Source organism: Aspergillus luchuensis, chromosome 2 (assembly GCF_016861625.1).
Source record: "Aspergillus luchuensis IFO 4308 DNA, chromosome 2, nearly complete sequence".
Taxonomy (NCBI): domain Eukaryota; kingdom Fungi; phylum Ascomycota; class Eurotiomycetes; order Eurotiales; family Aspergillaceae; genus Aspergillus; species Aspergillus luchuensis.
In genome coordinates, this window is record NC_054850.1 from 535,351 (window position 1) to 557,451 (window position 22,101).

At 27.1% G+C, this 22,101-nt stretch overlaps 3 protein-coding genes across 3 annotated transcripts; 1 reads left to right on the top strand and 2 right to left on the bottom strand.

The window, feature by feature from the left end:
• Nucleotides 1-1,861: 1,861 nt before the first annotated feature.
• AKAW2_20192A (uncharacterized protein) lies at nt 1,862-2,735 on the bottom strand (the record flags this gene model as incomplete). The annotated part of the gene is made up of 3 exons (XM_041684877.1): nt 1,862-2,050; nt 2,111-2,317; nt 2,367-2,735. The coding sequence occupies 3 exons, from the start codon at nt 2,733-2,735 to the stop codon at nt 1,862-1,864; spliced, it is 765 nt and encodes a 254-aa protein (XP_041539018.1).
• A 1,120-nt stretch (nt 2,736-3,855) lies between these two features.
• Nucleotides 3,856-7,088, top strand: APL5 (putative AP-3 complex subunit delta; the record flags this gene model as incomplete). The annotated part of the gene is made up of 5 exons (XM_041684878.1): nt 3,856-4,030; nt 4,083-4,279; nt 4,335-4,718; nt 4,768-4,996; nt 5,068-7,088. 5 exons carry the CDS (start codon nt 3,856-3,858, stop codon nt 7,086-7,088), a joined length of 3,006 nt encoding a protein of 1,001 aa, XP_041539019.1.
• A 258-nt stretch (nt 7,089-7,346) lies between these two features.
• AKAW2_20194A (RAMP4 family protein) lies at nt 7,347-7,696 on the bottom strand (the record flags this gene model as incomplete). Its single annotated transcript, XM_041684881.1, has 3 exons — nt 7,347-7,453; nt 7,510-7,639; nt 7,694-7,696. 3 exons carry the CDS (start codon nt 7,694-7,696, stop codon nt 7,347-7,349), a joined length of 240 nt encoding a protein of 79 aa, XP_041539020.1.
• Between the last annotated feature and the right edge of the window lie 14,405 nt (nt 7,697-22,101).

Here is a 22,101-nt window from a genome sequence, read left to right on the forward strand (position 1 = left end):
GTCCTTGATTCCGTTTCATCACCCTCACTTCTGGAATTCAAGTTTTGTACAGGGTCACGCAATGAGTTCAAATCAGCGAAACGAGTGGGATACTTCAAGGTATCCGAAATGCGCTGGTGTTGATTGAACGGCGGCAATCAGGCTCGAGATAAATTGACTGTTATATGTATTTCACGAGTTGGGTAATTGCAGACTAGCCTGAGTTGTATGAGACGTCCTAACCCTTAATGGCCGAGGGGTATAAAGGTAGTATTCATTGTTTATGTCTGATAGTGGCGAGTACCATCCAAATGAGATTTCCCGGGTGTGCAATTGGACGTGGAATTTAAGGTTGAAATTTAGTGGGATCGGGTGCCCATCAGCTGCGGAGCACAGCAGGACTTCGAGTCTGAGGCCAGGCAACAAAGCAAATAGGAATGAAAGAGGAAGGGAGCGTCTCGCATATAGCGCAACGAGTCCGGAATGAACAGCAGGGAAGCACGAAGCGGGGATGGGACGAAACACCTTGTCACGGGGAAAATATAACGAACGAAGAATGCAGAGTTGACGGCCCGATTAGATCAACTGTTTGGGCCTACTGGAATTTCGGTAGTGGATCTTCGGGCAAGCCAGACATAAATCGAGGGCAAGTTTTGATTTTAAGATGGCGTCACGGCTATTATTAAGGTATTATTAGGCACTGAGCTGGCAGCCCTCTCTCCCTTCAGGTGTTAGCCAGTCCGCTGCCCAAATGCCCAATCATTTCCATGTCGAGTTGAGGTATTGTACAGTCCGTACTCGGTCTCCACTAATGATACTGGTACGTAGGACTAACAGAGTGAGTGCTACCCACCAGAATGCCAGGCTACTTGCAACAGATCCCCACCCTGTGTCTTTGTGTGTGTGTGTGTGTGTATGTGTCTATCAGTAACTTCAGTGCACTATTTGTATCTTTTAAGGTCAGGTGTGTGTATGTAGCTTATTTATATACACCTCCAAGAAGTAAATAGCCGGTCTTCAGGTACAGTGATAGATAAGCAGGGGAAATCAGAATTGCATGCGTCGTCAAGTACGTCAGTGTCGAATGGGAGGTTCGCAAAGACGCCTAGTCAACTTGAATGCCTGGTAACAACTGATTACCGTACCTGCGAGGTGTGACGGCGCGATTCGATCGGCCCTACTACACAGTACTACTAGTCACTACGAAGTATAGACCCATAATTACGAAGGGCAACATTCACACAAAGTACAAGATCAACCCGTTTTACGCGCCCGATGGCCTAAGACAAGCTCCACCGGTCTGAATCCAAAGCAATTTCATCGCTGTCATGCCACAGATTCTAGAAGTATCCGCTCTCTAGACACAAACTGAATTAGCAAGAAAAAAATGCAAATAATGAATAACAACCAGGCAGTAGTGTTAAGAGAGATAGGAAGACATGTAGGCCATTTTAGACCTGATGTCAAGCTATTCGCGATGTTTGTAAGAGATATATATGAGAGAAACGTTTACTTATCTATTTGCTCGAGAGCAATGCTTAACTATTGTGGGCTCGACAGCTAACGGAATATTATTGCAATTGCAGAGCGCCACGAGACACTCAATTTACGTGACAGAAAGGCTATAGGGGAGATTCGTCGAGCCGGTGAAGGAGCTCCTTCGCCGCAATAAGCTCGCCTTGGTTATCCTTCCAAGCCTGATGGTCTGAAGAACGGGATCTCACAATCTCATCGAGTCTGCTTCTTGCGAAAAGGGTCAGCTCGTCGAGGAGCTTGTCAGTAAGATGGCTTGCTTGAGCCGGTGAAGAGTCACGAGAGTGATCCATTAGACGTCTTTTCCTTCCCAGTAGGGATGTCGCCTGCTTCAGCGTCAGTCTTGTATTCAACACCAATCGAGGTAAAATATTAGGGGCCCTACTGAAACCAATCCGTAAAATCCCCGCAAATAATCAGTGCAGAGTTCTATGCTGCGAGAGAAATGATGTATCGACACCTCCAAAAGCTGGGAACAATCCGTTGTTTCAGAAGCACAGGCACCCGAATACAAGATTTCGCCGAGGAACGCATGAATCTAAAGGTGGATTGAGTCAGCTTTCGGCTCGCTGCCCTTCCCACGATCCTATATTCATACATTCCAAGAATTTGGCACAATTAATAAGGCCTCCTCAAGACAGAAAGCTGCTTGTGAGCTCATCCCCTGAGAGTGGTAGAGATCTGCGAGTTCGCACCAAGCCTCCGCATCTGTTGGGACTGCGTCTAGGAGGTTGATGAGACTAGAAATGGCATCCACAGGCCTGGACAGCGAGCGTAGGAGCGCGATCCGACGCTTTAGTACGGGCTTCCTTGTAGATTAGCATCGAGTCTGTTGAGAGGCAGGGAGGACGGACCAGGTTTACGGGGTTTTCGGAAAGCGCGAGGTCATATGTTTGCAAGCATTCTTCAAGTCTGGTAGGATTCTCGGCGACCGCTTCTTCATACATGCCCCTTAATCCTATTATTCTTTCATCAGTCATGCCAAATCGAGCTGCTAGTTGCTCAGTACAAAGTAGCGCAGATTTGTCGTCCCCCGACTGTAGGCATGAAAACAAAAGTTGCTCTACTACACCATAGTTCTCAATCCCTCGTACCGGTGAGGATGCGACCGTTTCCACACTGGAAGACTGACGCTTAAGTATGAGAGGTGCCTTCTGTGCCAGATGGAAAGTGGTTATCAAATTCGAACCATTCGCGAGATGGGGCTCAGGAGTCGTCTGCATGTTATGGAGCCGGCGATGAAGTAGCTAGGACTGTATTAGAGGTACCACGACGTTCCACAGTGACAGTTTCTGATCTTGTTTTTGTGAGAGGAGGATATTTGGGTCAGGATAGAATGCGAATATCCAAGCCAAAATCTGTTGATGTGCTAGCCAGAGATGGAAATGATTTGATTCGACAATGCTGCCAGGTGGTAGTATTCATATTGTCCAACATTATCGGTCAACCAAGGTATCGCTTTCTTTATGCTGGTAGCTCCCGTGACTAGTACTTAGTAGTTAGGGGCATCAGTACTGTACTGCTTAGTACATGGATGGCCCAACAAGCCAATAGGATTCAAGTAACATTGTTAGTCAGCTGCCAGTCTGCCGTATCTAGTTAATTAAAATGGGTACGTACGTAGTTCTCATCCTCCCTTGCAGTACTTACTATAAAAGTGTCATTTTATAAAATTTAGATAGATCAATAAGTGTAGGAGCCATTTGAATGTGAAATACCGAACAGATACATTTAGTCTCTGTAGTAACTTATCTAGTTTTCTTAGAGTCTTTCATCTACTATTGATTAATACTATTATAGAAGCTTAAATATATAGATTTCATGCTTACAATATTTTGTATGATTCGAAGTTCATAAATATACTAGCATTTGGTCATAATATATATAAGATATACACGAAGTACTTTATCTCAATTACTACTATGACGATCTTGTGATGGATATAGCTTAATCTAAGAAAGATGTCTTTTGTATGGCGTTACATGGGTGGCTGGCACAGGCGGGTACTAGCTGAGCATTAGAAACTAACATTTTGATTGGTTGATTATCAGTTAACTAACTAACTAACCAACTTGGGCAAGGAGGGATATTACCCGCCGACTGCCCGGTATAGGTATTAGATAACTAGCTACTCCGCAGATACGCGAGTAGTACTCCGTAGTCTGTACTTAAAATTGTATGGCGTGAGCTACTTATGTGACTGCGCCTACCTCGCATGCCCAGTGTCTCATACCAGAATACGTAACCCAACGTCTGCAGGTACTAATAGAATCAATCCAACCAACATCAACAAGCCTTACCAAATGCCAGTGGGGTTCGAGCGCCAGTATCAGCCCAGGCACAATGTCAGCACCCGTTACTCTGATATCCTTGCCAAATGCTAATCCGGGTCAAACCAGGTTTGAGAAATCACTCTATGATCTTATAAAGGGTCTCCGACACCACAAAGGAACAGAGGAGGAATATATACAAGACAGTTTGCGAGAATGCAAGACCGAAATCAGATCACAGGATATGGGTACGTGCGTTCATTCATTCAGCTCGGCTTGCCTAAAACTTACTCCTGGTAGACAAAAAGGCCACAGCACTCCTCAAACTAATATACTTGGAGATGTTTGGTTATGACATGTCGTGGGCATCGTTTCATGTTCTGGAGGTCATGTCGTCCGCGAAGTATCTACAGAAACGCGCTGGGTACCTCGGAGCAGTCCAGAGTTTCAGACCAGATACAGAGGTGCTGATGCTTGCAACAAACCTTCTAAAAAAGGTCATAGACTCCCATTCAATGAAGTGACAACTTTCCGCTGACTAGCATATTATAGGATCTCGTGTCTCACAGTATACCGAATATGTCCCTTCCACTGATCACACTGCCAAACATCGCAACGACATCCCTCTCAATGTCTTTACTTCCAGACGTCTTGTCTCGAATCTCTCACTCCCATTCCGTGGTGCGGAAGAAGGCTATCATATGTCTCTATAGACTGGCTTTAGCTTACCCTGATGCACTCAAACTAGCATGGCCTAAGCTCAAGGAGAGGCTCATGGATGACCAGGAGGACACCAGTGTGACTACGGCTGTGCTCAACGTTGTATGTGAATTAGGGTGGCGGAGGCCTCATGATTTTCTGCCACTTGCTCCAAGATTCTTTGAGCTGCTGGTAGATGGAGGTAATAATTGGATGGCCATCAAGATAATAAAGCTCGTACGTTGGTCCCCATGCTCAGATCATATCACGTTCCTAACAGTCATAGTTTGCGACTTTGACGCCTCTCGAACCGCGATTGATACGAAAGCTGCACCGTCCATTGGTGAACATAATCCAAACGACCACGGCCATGTCATTACTCTATGAGTGCATCAACGGTCTGATTCAGGGCGGTATACTTGACTTCGATGCGGGGATCGAAGAAAAGGATGAAATTGCAAGTCTGTGTGTTGGCAAACTTCGGGGCATGGTAGTTTCTGACTCGGATCCAAACCGTGAGCGCTCCTTCTATAACACAAACATAAGAATAATTGAACCAGAAGAGAGGCTAACAGAGAAGCACAAGTCAAATATGTGGCGCTCCTGGCCTTCAACAAGATCGTGCTCACATATCCAGGCCTAGTGTCATTGCAACAGGATGTGATAATGCATTGCTTAGATGATGCCGATATATCCATCCGTCTCCAAGCACTTGAGCTTGCAGCAAGAATGGTCACGAGTGATAGCCTACAGTCAATCGTTGGTCGGCTGATTTCCCAGCTTATGGATTCCCGGCCACTCAAGAAGGGAAGCCACCTTGAACCTGGGGATGGGTACCCCGAATGGGAGAATGATAAGCAGCGAAGTGAATGGACGAATAAGGCGCCACTTATATTGCCGCCAGAATACAGGGTTCAAGTGATACATCGCATTTTAGATATATGCTCCTTTGACAATTACTCAAACCTGACAGACTTCGAATGGTATGTGGACGTGCTGATACGGCTGGTGACCCTTCTCCCGGCAGACAGCGAGGATACCTTTATGACGAATGCTACACATAATGAGCAAGAAACTTTGTCTCAGAGCAATATAACGGACCGAATTGGCTCAGAGATACGGAATATTGCTGTCCGTGTTCGAGATGTTCGAATGGAAGCGACTAGGGCTGCGGAGTCTCTAATTCTTATTGACAACAGGCAGACCCTGTTCTCTGGAGTACCAATGTCGAACAATAGTGCTCTAGGCCCCCTTGCATGGGTCGTTGGGGAGTATGCTCAATACCTCTCGTCGCCTAGACAGACTCTTTACTCGTTAATAGACGTGTCCAACGTTTCATTGCCAGCAAAAACTCTTTCCCTCTACGTCCAAGCTATACCGAAGATATTCACCCAAATCGTTTGCAGCGGTGGTCGAGACTGGAGCTCGAGCAAAAGGAGCGAGGTTGCACTGAACCTGGCCCGAATCATCGACTTCTTGGAAGCCCTGGGGGCACATCCAGATTTGAATGTGCAGGAAAGGGCCATCGAGTTTCTAGAGATTATGCGATTGGCAGCTGACGCCGCACATTCAACGAGTCTAGATGCCCACGATATCCCATTTTTGCTATCTTCAGTGATCCCTGGTCTTTTCGATGGCCTCGAGCTAAACCCGGTCTCTGTTAATGCCCAGAAGAAAGTTCAATCGCCAGACGAGCTGCAGTTACACCAGACATTTAACGAAGATCTTTGGGTGCTCTTCAGTCATGAACAAGGGAATTCTCACGAGAAAGAGAGTAAACTGCCATTCCACGAATATTATTATAGTCGAGAGACATTTGTCCCGGATAAGCAGGGCATGGACAGCACCTCAGATGATTTGCAACTGATGCCGTTTGCGACCACCGGACTGGATCATCTAGATGATCAGGCCGCCCTTGTAAGGCGGAAACACTACCGAAAAGAGCGCACTCGAGATGACCCATTCTACATTGGAACCGAAGATGCGTGGACCGCTATATCTGAGCCCTCCCGGCCCCAGTTGCAGATCTCGGACGAAGGCGAGCTAAACATCGACGCCATTCCTATTATTGATCTCAAATTGAGTGAAACGAGGGAACGACACAGCGATCACATGTCTTCTCCCCCGCCTGAAGAGACCCAGTCCACGGCCGGATCACGACTTAGAAGATATCATGTAATCCCGGATGAGATGATCGGACACGAAGAGGAGCTTGGTGTCAAAGACACTAACTCCCTTAACAAATCAAATCGGTCACCGCTTTTAGTGGATTCCAGCGGTTTACAGCGCCTCACTTTAGGGGAGGAGGGGGTATCCTCAGGATACACGCGAAGCGTCCCAAGGGCCGAAGATGATGCGGAAATGGCCAAGGCAATGCAGCAAGTGGAAAGGTTCCGACTGGAATTGCAAAGGGAGTCAGAGCGCGTTCATCCAACAGGAGTTCCCTCCGAGGGAACATTGGTCAAAAAGAAGAAACGGGTAAAGAAGACTACGGCCCCTGTTTCTCGGGATAGTGGACAGAAGCATGAACCAGTTCTAGATGGAAATAGTCAGCGCAAGCCGAAGAAGAAGAGGCCCAAAAACCAAAGGGTGGTGACATCTTCTTGAGGATGACTGTCAATCAGTATAACTTGAAATTAAGAGAAATAAATTCAGGTAGTCACCATAGTGGTGTCTAATAGAAGTTCCGCACATGCGACCTGCGCTTTTCACGGCATGACAAATAATAAGATACCAAAACGTCGGTAGCACGTAAAACAAGAACGCGCAAAACAAGAGACTCGGGATATCAGTTAGGTGCATCACTATTATCGCCGCCGCTGTTCTTAAAAGCAACTTTAACAGTCTTTACAAGCTTTCATAGTTTCAAAGTATTAAGCGGCTGACGCTTGCGACCACGGTGGACCAAAGCTTCGGTACGATCCCTAGAACTTCAAGGAAGATTCCTCCACAGACAACGAACGCGAGAATGGCTGTTCTAAAGTTAGCCTTGGTGACTGAGGTGGCCGTAAAGCAGTTCGCAACATACCCACCCACACAGTGGACACAGGCGACCTTGGAGTCTGCTTTGACTTGACAACTGTCTTGCCTTTACCACGCTTTGCAGATTCCTGCTTCGCGAACCTTTCGTTGGCCTTCCTTTGCTGGGGAGTTTGAGCCTAGGTATTCAGTCAATATATTGTAGCTCAAGCGATCGGGGCTAAATGAACTACCATGACTGTCTGCCTTGTGTGCACGAAACCAAATGATATAGGACTACTATGCCTGTAAGGGAAGTAGTGAACCCGGTGGTACTATAGACACATAGAAAGTAACAAGACAATCGACTCCGGGAGTAGATGTCACAGCTGTAGGTGGTTATTAGCTCTACAAAAGGCCACGTTGTACCAAACACTCCGTATGTGCTGGAAAGTCGACCACATACCTAGCTGAGTAATCCTACCAGTCATGTGCAAATAGGGGTAGCTCAGCTCCGACAGTGTCACAATTTAGACTAGCAAATCAATGCTTAGTTCTGCGTGTACAGAGTGTATGTGTAATCTACTAATCTGATAACTGGCTACATACTATTGTGCTGGTGTTTTCTTAGTATAGAAATTAGGTATATTTTGAAGAATTACTTTTTGAATTATACTAATGTTTATGTTAATTAGAATTATAATATATTGTATGATAAATAAGTACTGTATCTACTCCTAGGAGTTGAAAAAAAACATTTATACATTTAAGATATTTTGTATTTTTTGTATTATATTTTATAAAATTATAAAATCACCACGGGTACAAATACTTTTCTTAACTTAATTGATTAAGTTCTAAATTTTATAACATATTAATAAATTTTATATATTAAAAATCTTTTATACATATAATTTTTAAATTTCATACTAAAAACTCTAGTTTTACTACTACTAGAATCCCGGAAGTCTTTATAAGATTAATTAGATCATAATGTAATCAACGGTATGGTAGGCTATATAATCAGATAAGCTATTTTCTAATACAATCATCTAATATAATTAAAATAAGGTCTCTAGATTGATATAAATACTTGTAACAAAAGCTATCTAATTGATTGGTAAATAATTTAGAATACTGTATATTTTAGTAATAGTAGCTAATATTAAAGTAATTACTGCAGTATAGAAACTTATATAAAAAAGTATTTATATATAATAATTAATCTTTAATTTTAATGTTTTTATTATTTTATATTCCTCTTACTTCCTGTATAGCTTTCTAAATTTTTTTAATAATAATATTTCTTATATAAATCATCTGTCTTCTTAAATATTTTCTCTTTTAAAATTATTTTTTATTAATATATGATTTCATATTTTTCTTAATTAATATAATTAAGATTATCATTTCTAGCTTATATTCTTTGAAAAACTGATATAATATAAAATATATAAATTAAATTAAATTTATATATAATTCTTCAAATGAATATTACATTATAGTTTAATATTTGAAAAATATTTTATATTATATAATATTTAAAATACTGAGCCATTTGACTGGCTATCCAGAAATAATTGATTTTTAAATGATTATGAAGTAAAAAAATTATACAATCAAAATTTAGAGATATAAGACCAGGAGACCTGTTATTTTAAAACTTTTAATTATTTTTAATTTTAATAAAATATATTACTAAATTTTAAAAGAAATCTCTAGAAAATTAATTTTATTTATAATATAAAATTAATTACATTTAGATATTAAATAACTGCTATACCTGTTTAGTATTAAAAAATTATATTTATTTATTAAATTATCTCTAAGTCATAGAATAAAGTATTTTTTAAATAGTTAAATTAATTATATTAATGATTTAACTATTATTATTAATTTTAAATTTTTGAAATAGAAGGAATAAATTGATTTTTATATTATATTTATAAAAATATTCTATCTTTAAAGATTAGAATCAGTGTTGGATTGGGTCGGGGCAGGTTTTTGGGTTGGGTTTCATAAAAAATTTTGAACCTAACTAATAGACTGGATTATGAATTATGAATAGCTGACCTGACCTGCCAGGAACTTAGATTAAATTCTGATTAGCTAATTCAATCTATTATATAAATTATAATTAATTAACCTGACCTGTTAAGATTTAGATTAGATTCTTTAAATTAAAGATTCTAATCTGACCTGATAACTTGACCTGACCTGTTCTAATTTAAGAGACAGATTTTCTAGTATTCACTCATATAGTTAATAATATAGTATTTCTCATTCTCATTATTTTTATAAAGATGGGTAATATCTTTATAGTTTTTAATATAATAATATATACAGGCTAGATACTCATAGCACTAATATATATATTTATAATATATCTTTAAAAAATATCAATGAATATACTTATAACAGCTGGTTAAATAAATATAATTGAAATTTGAAATATAATATTATTCTAGATCTTTTCTAGCTAGAGTATTATAATATAAAAATTAGATTAAATTAAAATTAAATTTATCTTCAGATAATGTAGATTAAAATTAAGATAATATAAATAATATAGCCTAAATATATTTTAATCTAGATATTAATTATATTTTTCTAAGTATAAGTTAAGAAAAGGAGAAGAATACTATAATTAAAGATAAAGATATTTATTATAGTCTTAAAAAATATAAAAAAGATTTTATATTTTAAATTTAAATCAAACTTAAAACATAGATTATTAGAACAGTACCAGCAGTTCTTAAAATTATTTACATTAAAAAATATAAGAACTTTTCTTTTATATTATAAATTAAATATCAATTATTTAATTAGATTAAAAAAATAAGAAGATTTTTCAGCTTTTATAAAGATTATTATATAATATATTTAGAAAAGAACTTATAATATTATAAAAAAAATTTACTGATTTAATAGATAAGAGAATTATTTAAATGAATAATTTATTAATTATAACTCTAGTTTTTTTTATCTAGAAACCAGGAGAAGGTCTTTATTTCTATATTAATTATTATAAATTGAATATTATTATTAAAAAATACTAGTATCTGCTGCTTCTAATTTATAAAATATTAAATTAAATTAAAAAAATTAAATAATTCATTAAGCTTGATATATCTGTAGTCTTTTATAAGATATATATTATTAAAAAAATAAAAATAAATAACTGCTTTTTATATTTAATATGAATTTTATAAATAACTAGTTATATTATTTAAACCTATAAATATTTTTAATATCTTTTAAAAGTATTTTGACTGGATCTTAAGAAAATACTTAAATAAATCTTATCTTATTTATCTAGATAATATATTTATTTTTTAATTAAAATTCTTTAATAATATTGGAAATATATCTGAAAGATTCTAATTAAATTATAGAAAATAAGATTATATCTTAATATCAGTAAATATAAATTTAAATAAAAAATCAAATATTTTAAATTTATTATTAAAGCAGAGTAAGAAGTGAGTATAAATTCTAAAAAAATCTATATAATTTAAAAATAAAAACTATTTATAATGGTTAGAAAGATATATAAATCTATTAAATTTATTGATTTTTATTATTAATTTACATTAAACTTCTTGGGATTATTTGAGTTTTTTATAATTTTATTAGAAAGAATATACAGTTTTGATAAATATAAAAATTTAAAAAAATTTCTTATATTTAAAGAGAATAATTTATATAAGACTAGTATTTATTCTTTTTAATTCTGATAAATAAATAATACTAAAAATAAATTCTTTAAGCTATAATCTAAGAAAATATTTATTATAATATAATAAAAAAAACTATATTTTTATATTTATTTTTTAAAGTAATTAGTATCTACAGAATATAATTATAAAATCTATGATAATGAACTACTGGCGGTTATTAAATATATAAAAACTTAAAATATTAAATTATATTTTATTTCTGAGTTTAAAGTAATTACAGACTATAAAAACTTAGAATATTTTTGAATATTTAAAAATTATCTAAAAGGTAAATTTAATAAAGTTATCTTTCAATAAGTTTAACTTCTTTTTTATCTACTGAAAAGAATATAGAAAATAATTAAATTAATATTTTTTGAAAGAATTAGAACATGCCTAATTATTATAATAAATAAATTATAATATAAATCTTCTAGTTTTTTTTTAATAGATAAATATTATAAAATTATTTAAATTAAATTTTGTAGACTAGCTCTCGCGCCTGTTAATATTATATTATCATAAAAAAAATTAAAAAATTAAATAAATAATTAGAAAGAAAATATAGAAATTCCTAACCAGTATAGAACTAAAAATCTTTATTTTAAAATATATTATAGATTTTCAAGAAGTTTTAATCTTTAAAAATAAAGGATAAATCCCTGATTATAAATTTTTATAGACTGGATTAATATAGAAAATCTATAATTTTCTATTAATTCAGTATCTAGAATGAAAATAGATATATTTAATAATAAATTAAAAATATTTTTAATTTAATATAGTATAAGATATATAGAGACATATATAAAACTGTGATACTTACAGAAAGATAAAAATATAAAATATAAAAAATATAAGTTATTAAAATTATTTTTAATTTCTGAATAATCATAACAAGATATTAATATAGACTTTATTACTAGACTTTTAAAAAATAAAGATTATATTAATATTCTAGTTATCATTAACTAACTTATAAAAGATATAATATTAATAATTATAAAAATAATAATAATTACAGATCTAGCATAAATAATCCTGGATAATTATATATAATAATATAATACTTTATAAATAATTATCTCCAACTGTTGTGAGTAAAATATAAAAATAATTATATATATTAATAAATATTAAATGATAACTTTTTATAATATACTATTTTTAGATAAAAAGAATTATTAAATAAATAATATTATAAAAATCTACCTGTAAATCTGTTAAACTGTTAAGGGTGTAGTAAGAGACAAGATATTATAATCTGACTAATTAAAGTATTAGAATTATAATTTTTTATTATTAATATAGAATATATCTTTTACTCCAGAGACCTGTCTACAGAGATATAATATTATATATATATCCTGCAGCAGGCTGGTATAAAATAGTAAATATAATTTTATAATTCTATATTTTAAAAAGTAAAAATTTATTTATAAATAACTTTATTATTTACTATATTCAATTTATAATAATAGATTATATAAAATCAGGAATTTCTTTTTTTATTTTTTTTATAACCATCTCTTCTTTCTTTTCTATGATATATTATTATATTAGCTTATTTACTTAGTAATAGTAATTTCTGATATTTCTTTATATTATTTATATTTTTTATATAAAATAGCTTGCTTGTATGCTTTTTTATTATTTCATAAAAAATAATTATTTAATATATTTTTCTTACTGTTCTGCGTGGGTGGCGGTTTATATATTAGTTTATATAATAAAAATATATAATCTATATTTCATATAAAAAAATAATTAGAATTAAACAGATTTTAAATTTATATGCAGCTTAGTTATATATTATATATACTTTTATATTAATTATTAATTTCTTTTCTTTTTTAGAAGTACACGGCTAAATATATTACTATTTTATTTAAAAATTTATAGAAACAGATAATAAAATAACTTATTTTTCTTATACTTTATGTACTATCTGTACTTGTACTACTATTTATATTATTATTATTATTATTATTATTATTATTATTATTATTATTATTATTATTATTATTATTATTAATTCTGTTATACCTGCTTTATTTACTAAATTTATTTTATTTATTATATCTGCCTTACTCTCCATGCCTGCTATTATTATTATTATTATTATTTCTTTTCTTCTTGCGTGCTGCAGCTATCCCAGATACTAGTAATACTACTAGTATCTCATTTTTATAAAGTCTACTTCTAATACTAATCTTTACTGCGTGGTATCTGTTAATTATACTAAATATAATTATTACTCAGCTTACTATTATTTCTATATACCAGTAAGTAACCCTCTTATATTAAATTTATATATATAATATAATATTAAGTTAACTAGTATAATAAATTTCTAGAAAATATTATTACTTAATAGCTATTATCATGGAGGCCTACTATTATTATTAAATATAATTTAATAATATCTTATATTAGATTATACTTAAAATAGTAATATTAATCTTCTTGTATATAATCTACTAGCTCTAAGAGTCTAATTATAGAAATAAAAAATAAATATAATCTATTATTATTATTTCTTTTTTTTTATCTGTATCTAGGGTGCGTTGTTCAGGTATATATAATATTATAAAAATAATATAAAAGTATAAGTTAGCTAACTTATATAATATAAAATATTTTTTCTAGTTAAATATTAATATATAATTAAATGATTTAATTAAATATACTTTAATACTTTCTTTTATTTTTTATAAATCATTAATCATCTAATTATATATTAATTATATATATATAATATGTTCTTATAGAACGCGAACAGTAAAATATATAATATTAATTATTTATATTATTTTTACCAGTAAATAGACACTGTTTTTAGTATTAATTAAAATGATTAATTTTAATAAGTTTATATATCTTTATTATTTATAAAAATTTTTAAATATTATTTTAAGATTATAATTATATTATTATATTAAGAATTTTTTCTAGATTTTCTTAATTCTGTGTACAAGAATTCTTTTACTAGTTATTTCTGATATTTATTAATTAATATTAAAAGTAATTAATAAAATTTACTTATTCAGAAATAATATAATTCTACAAATAAAATATAAAAAACCAGATATAGATTTTTATATTTTAATAATAAATATAATCTATATGACTGTAATCTCTAAGTATTAATAATTAGAAAGAATTTAATTTATTAATTATTAAGCTTTATATTTAAGTAATTATAATATTCTTAATTTATATTATAATTTCTTGTTTTATCTGGAAAGTCTTTTTTTTAATTATAATAATATTATTTTATTATTAGTTTCTTTATTTTGTCTAGTAAGACTTTAAGTATTTTTTTGATTTTAATAAAAGTACTTACTTTTTTATAATAAATACTTTATTTAAAAATCTAATTTTAATATTTAATTTATCTATTTATTTGGAGATAGTATACTGTTGATAATTTTTTATAAATATTTATATAATAATATAGAGTTGCCCAGTATCTACTTATAAAAATAATTTCTTTATTAATTATTAATTTCTTTATAATTCTAAGAATAAATATAGTATATTTATATATTAGCTCTATAAATTATAAAGCTGTAATATTTTTTTAATAAAATAAATAAAATATAAATTTAATATAAATATTTATTATTATTAAAATTATATTATAGACTTTCTCTTGCTATTTACTTGGAGATAAATTTATAATAAAATTTATAATTATTATTTTTTTTAAATTTATTAAATTATAATAGTGGTTCCAGTTTACTATAAAATATATAATAATAAATTTAAATTCTTTAATAAAGATTATATATTTTTATATATCTTTTTATCTCAGTATATATATTATGCCATTAATATTTATACTAGATATTCTTTAAAATATATTATTTTTAATAATACCTGCTCTCTGGTGTATTATAATTTATTTATAATATTTTTTATTTATTATTAAACTAGCCAGGATTATTATATATTTATTTTTTCAAGTAAATCTATTTTATTTATCTTTCAGATTAGATTATTTAACTTTTTATTTTTATACTTATAGATTCTTTCTCTATAGTTTATAAAATAAATCTATTATAGAATTTTTCAGGCTAAAATATATGATCTCAGATCTAATTACTATATATATATAAATTTATAATATTAAAAAATCTAGAATTCTTATATTACTATCAGTACTTCTCTTATTTATAAATATATTTCAATATTTATAAATATTCTTTTCTATGAATATATATTTAAATATTTAATTAATTTTTCATATAATTATTTAAGCTACTTTCTATTAATATTCTTTTAATAATTCTGTTTATTCTTCTAAGTTTACTAAATTCTTTAAAAACTTTATTTATAATATTAATAATAGTAAGTTTTATTTTACCTTTTTTAATAAAAATATAAAATCTAAATACTGATTAAATATATCTGCAGGATTCTTTTTTCTAAACTAGTACTTAATTATAAAGTTAAATATTATAAGTAATTCTATTTATTTAATCTATTAAAAGCTTAGTTTTTTAAGTATAAAGCTTAGAAAGATTCTAAAATTAGTATAATTAGATTTTACTATAATCAGAAATTTACTCTCTTTTAAATAATAGTATTATTATTTAAATACTTTTATAATAATAAGTAATTTTTAATTATTTATAAAATATCTGTATTCCACATCCGTTATTTTCTTTAAGAAAAATATAATAAGATATTATACTTTTTTTCCTATAATTATAATATATTTATATTAATAATAAAATTAAAAAAATTTATCTTAAGCTTTATTTATAGCTCTAGATTAAAGTATTATAAAAATAATATATTTTAAAAAAAAATTTTAATTTTTTAAATACTCTTCTTACATCAGGTGGAAGATTTAAGAATTAATCTAAAAATATATATATTAATAATTCTCTTCTGATATTACAAGAAGTCCTGATTTTTTTTAAATATATAAACTCCATGAGGGGGAGAATAATATAAAAATAATTTTTAATAAATTATTTATAGAAATTTATAAATCCTGTAAATATCAGGATTTTATATATAATTTTTAATTTTAATTATAATTAAATTATATTTCTTTACTTTTTTTCTATTAAAATTCTTTCTAGTCTAATTTTAAATCTTAAGTAGTGTATTTTCTGTATATAAAATTTATATTTTAAGATTTTTATTATTAACTGATATTTTTTTAAGCAGTCAAATATTATTTATATATATTTAATATATTTCTTATGATTCTATGAATATATAAAAATATTATTAAAATATATAATATAATAAATATTAAATAAATTATTAAATACACAGTTTATATAGCTTTGGAATATAATAGATATATTAACTAAATTAAATAATATAATAATATATCTATAATAACTGTAACAGACATAAAAAATAATTTTTTATTTATTTTTTTTATTTAAATATAATAATAGGTATTATATAAATTAAGCTTTATAAAAATTTTAATCTTATTAAGATAATCTATAGTTTTACTAATTAAAAATAGAGTAGTAATCTTTGATAATAATTATATTTAATTTATAATAATTTATATAAAAATATAATATACTGTCTTTCTTAAAAATAAATAAAATTAATATATTTACTAGATTTTAAAAGAAGTAAATTTATTCTTATTATAATATAATTATAATATATTTATATAAAGTCTGGAGCTCAGTCTGAAAGATTATGAATTAATTAATATAAAAATTATTTTTCTGTTTCTAATTTAATTATATAATTATAATTAAAGTATTATACAAGAATATTTATCTGTTTTTTAAAGAAGATATTTATAAAATTATTATATTTATCTAAAAGCTCAGATATAGTATTTATTTTTATTATTTATATATAAATAATATTTAAATTTATATAAATCTGTACTATATAGATGCATATTTTCTCTAAAAAATAATATTAATATTTTTTTACTAATTATTTCAGACTATTTTTTTTATATAATAATACCAGTTTTTTTTAGTTAATATCTAGATTCTGGTTTTATAGCCAAGACATATTTAATATTATATTGAAAACTTATATATTTATTATATTAAAATATTATTAATCTTTTCTTTTCTATTTTTTATAATCTGTAGCACCTGCTGTAAGATTATATTATTTATATAAAAATATATAATATTTATTTAGAGTCTTTATATAACAGAAAATCTAGTTTAATAAATTTAATTATTATTTTATTTATAGCTGGCTTATAAAATTTATTTATATATTATAATTTATTAAAATATATATTAATATAGAGTCTTTAGATATATCAATTATTATTTATATATTAATAAAATTAAAATTTTTTATAACTAGAATCTCAGTACTGTTACTGTATATAAGACTAGAGTATTTAATTTTTTATCTATATTATATTTTCTAAATAATAAATTATTATATAATCTAGCTTCTGGTATCAGTAGTACTTAATATTAAATATAAAATTATTTATTTAAGATTTTTTTTATTATATTTAAATTTATTTTAGAATTTTATTTATATTTCCTGGGTCTCGTGTTATCTAGATTATTATAATTTTTTTATATTTTCATATTTCTCTACTTTATTATAAGTATTTTCTATTATTTTAATATTTAATTCTTGTTAATTTATAAATAAATCATAAAAATATTATATATATCCAGCTTTCTGGAATATTTTAAAAAAATTTTATAAATTTTTTCTAATACCCGGGTATACGGATGGTTTTTTTACTTATTTTTAATATATAATTTTAAAAATTAGATATATTATTAATAAATATATTATATAAATTTATATACAGATTGGTAGTTTTTTTATTTTATATTTTAATAATATTAATCTATATCTCTTTACAGATTTATAGAATTATTAAATTATCTAAAAAGAAAGTTATAGTATTCTAGCTAGATTAAAATATTATTTATTAATAAATATTTTTTTATTATATTACTTTTACTGAAGAAATAATAGAAAATATAAATAAAAAATAATATCTGCTATCTTTAAATTTTCTTAAATAAAATAATATATATTTTATATAAAATAGTTCTTTATATAAGCTATATAAATACAGTATTTAATTATTTTTTCTATAATATTTCTTGTCTATAATGTATCTAATTAATAATTTTATTAAATATATAAAATTTTTCTTATCTTTTCCCCGGGGTTTTCTCTGTTATAAAAGATTAGTAAAAAAATTTTATAATTTAAAATATTATTATTTTATATTTTTTCTTATTTTATCTAGATCTATAAATTATTTTTATAATTATAATTTTTTAATAAAATCTCTCTTCTCATACAGCTATTATTTTAATATTATAATATTTTTATTATTAGAAGATCTATATAACTCAGAGATCTTGCTAGTTTCTGTATTAATTAAATATTTATTATTTATAATTTTAGTTATTAAAAGAAGTCTGATAATAAAATTACTAGAGAATTTTTATAAGCTTTTTTCTGATATAGTACTTTAAGTATAAGATACTATATTACTTATCAGGCCTCTTATTTAAAAAAGTAATCAGAATTATTAAATTATTAAAGATGTAGTAAGAGATATATTAAGTTTAATTATTATATATAAATCTAACTATTATTTTACTTTAAACTGATTACTACTCTTTCTAGATGCCGGGGGGCAGCAAGATATATTATTAAAAGTAGATTATATAACTTTGCCTATTTCACATGATCTGTGACTGTGTGTTACCCCCATGGGTCGCAGTAAGCCAGCTGACCTGCTCTAACAAAATCTATATTTAATATAATTAGAATAATTAAGATTAGCTTTTCTTATTAATTAAACTGGTTATTAATACCTGGACTTTAACATTAATTAATATATTTTTATTTTTTCTTAAATTACAGATAAAAATTATGTTCTTTCAATCTTATTAAAAATCAATTTATTTTATATAATAAGACTTCCTGGAGTCTAGTATAAATTAAAAAATATATTATTTATACTATTAAGAAAGCTAATAACTAGGCTAAGATATTATTAATATATATTTAATAAGAAATAAAGAAATAAGTAAATAAATTATAAATATCAATTTTAATATATTAAGTCAGAGACATAGTCTGGCTGAATCTAAGAAATATTAGTATTAATTAATTAAGTAAGAAACTGGACTGGAAAAATACTTAATATAAAATTATTAAAATATTAAATATTTATTTTATTTATCTAGATATATCAACTGCAATCTATAGTATTTTTTAAATAGATCTATTACAGTTAGTAATTATAGATTAATCTTTATTTTACTTTAATAAATAAATAACTAGAAACCTCCAGCCATTTATATTAATAAAAAGGAAGAATATTCAGTAGAAGCTACTTTAGAAAAAATTTAACAGATAAAAGAATAAGAATAAAGATTTCATTATTAAATCAAATAAATAAATTATATCTAAAGTATACTATAGTCAGTTAAAGTTTTATAAGCTATTATAGTTATTTATATCTGGAAGAATTCCCAGGAAGAACTATAGTTAGAACTGGTATATTTTTACTAAAATTAAAAAAGATTTTGATTAAACTAAATATAAATAAAAAATATAATAAATTATTTTAATATTATCTTTTATATCCTTTTTTCTTTTCTAGTAGCGAGAAAACCACAGCAAGTAATAAAAAAATAGAAGAAAATTATATAACTAGTTATTATTATTCTGAAGAGCTATGCTGAGTAATATATATATTTATTTATTTAGAAATATGAAAATCAGGATATCTACTATCTATAAAATAATATAAGAATCTTTAATAATATTTCTAACATCAGGAATAATCAGGGAATCACCAGTAGTAATATTAGACTGAAAAGAATTATAATAAGTAAAAAATTTATATTATTTATTAATTTTAATTTAATTTAATTAAGCAGGTGCTTGATACAGTTAATAAATTTTTAATTAATAAAAATAAGCGCGATACAAGCTTGGATAATATTATATTGTATTATAATAGATTTATAAAAATTAAATAAATCTATAAATAATATTATATTTAGATTACTTTCAGTCAGATTAATAAAAAGACTATAATCTCTCAAAATTTTATAAATATTAGTAAAAAAATAATAATTAGAATAAAAATAGAAGTCAGGACAGGAGCCAGAGTAAAAAATAAAACAATAAACTCATTAATATAGCAGGCAGAAGATATAATAATAAATATAAAAAATTATATAATAAATTAAAATTAAAAAATATAGAAGAAGACAGACAGGTAGGTAATATATTCAATAATATTAAAAAAAAAAGAAAATTGTAAAAAAAAGAAAAAAAGAAAAAAAAATTCTTTTACATATTTTATATAACAGAGAATTACTAAGACAAGTAAATGTAATCTGAGAAGAGAAGTATGAAAAGTAAAAGAAATAAAAAAATAAAAGAAATAAGAGAAACAGAGAAAGTAAAAGAAGTAGAGAAAATATAATTTTCATTTACTGAAGCTTGAATAAGGTAAATCCACGGATTCTAAAGAAAATAAAAAAGAAGATATCTTACTTTCTTAAACACAGGAGGAATAAGAAGAGTAAAGAGAATAATAGAAATCTATCTCTTACTGCCAGGCTTAAGGTAAAGCAGAATTACAGGTTTTAAAAAAAATACTGAGAAGAATATCTTTTATTTATCAGATTTAAATAAAGTAGACTTATAAGTGATATAATTAAAATAGAAAATAAGATAAGAACAGAGTAAAAGAAGTAAATAAAATAAAATAAAATATAAAGAAAACTAATTTTTTTATTTTTATTAGTAAGTCTATATTTTTATATATATTAGTTTTTAATCCTGGCCAGCCATGTTCTTGTATATATTTATTTTTAATCTTGGCTAGTCTAATATCCAGTCCAGATATAGAATATCTTTACTTACAGGTAGGAAGGAGAAAAGAAAAAAAAATTTTTATAATGATCTAGATCAGTTATATAATTAACAGACTAATATAGATAAATTTTTATTAAAGAACGAGTTCCCGCTTAGAATAATAGTAGAAGTTATATTAGATAAATGACTAAAGAATAAGATATAGAAAGAAAAGATCTTCTATAAATAATGAATAATATAAAACTTAGAGAATAAGTAATAAAGAAAAGATTATAAAAAATACTAAAAAGAGCTAAGACATAAAAGTAATAAAAAAAGTAAAAAGACTACAGAATTAAGATAAAATTTAAAATTATAATAAAATAAACCACCTGGAAGTCTAAACTTAATATATATTAATTTATAAATATATTAACATCCTGAACCACCACCACATTAAAGAGGGGGATAATATTATAAAATAAGTCTTTATTAAAGAACTTAGCTACCTGGCCTTGTTACTGCTTACTAAAATATAATATATAAAATCTTAGAAGCTCTGAGGCCCTATTCTGAATACCAGCTATTCCTTGTCCAACAGGTGACATACTCTTGGAACCAAGAAGTGGCTCTTAATATTAGCTATTATTACTAGTATCTTATTTATGAAAATCTTTATAATAAATTAAAAAATTATATACAGGAAGATCACTAATTGAATTATTTTAAATTAATTTATAAGATTTATAGTATTTAAATTTATTAAATTATATATATTTATAATTTTATCTTTAATAAAGAATCTATCTTATAATTACTATTAATAATATTTATATATAATTTTAATTCTATATATTATAGTAAAGTTAATACAGACTCTAATCTAAAAATTTTTATTATAGATTATTATTTAATATTTATTTTTAATATTAGTAATCTATGTTTATCTTCTTTATTATTCTATTATAAATAAGTCAATAGTAAGAAACTAGACTAATTATTAAGATATAAGTAAATCAATTTATTTTTATTTTTATTAATAATTAATAATACTATATATAGCATTATACCTAAACTAGTAGTTATTATCAAAAGTAATATAGTAAAAAATTAACTAATAATTA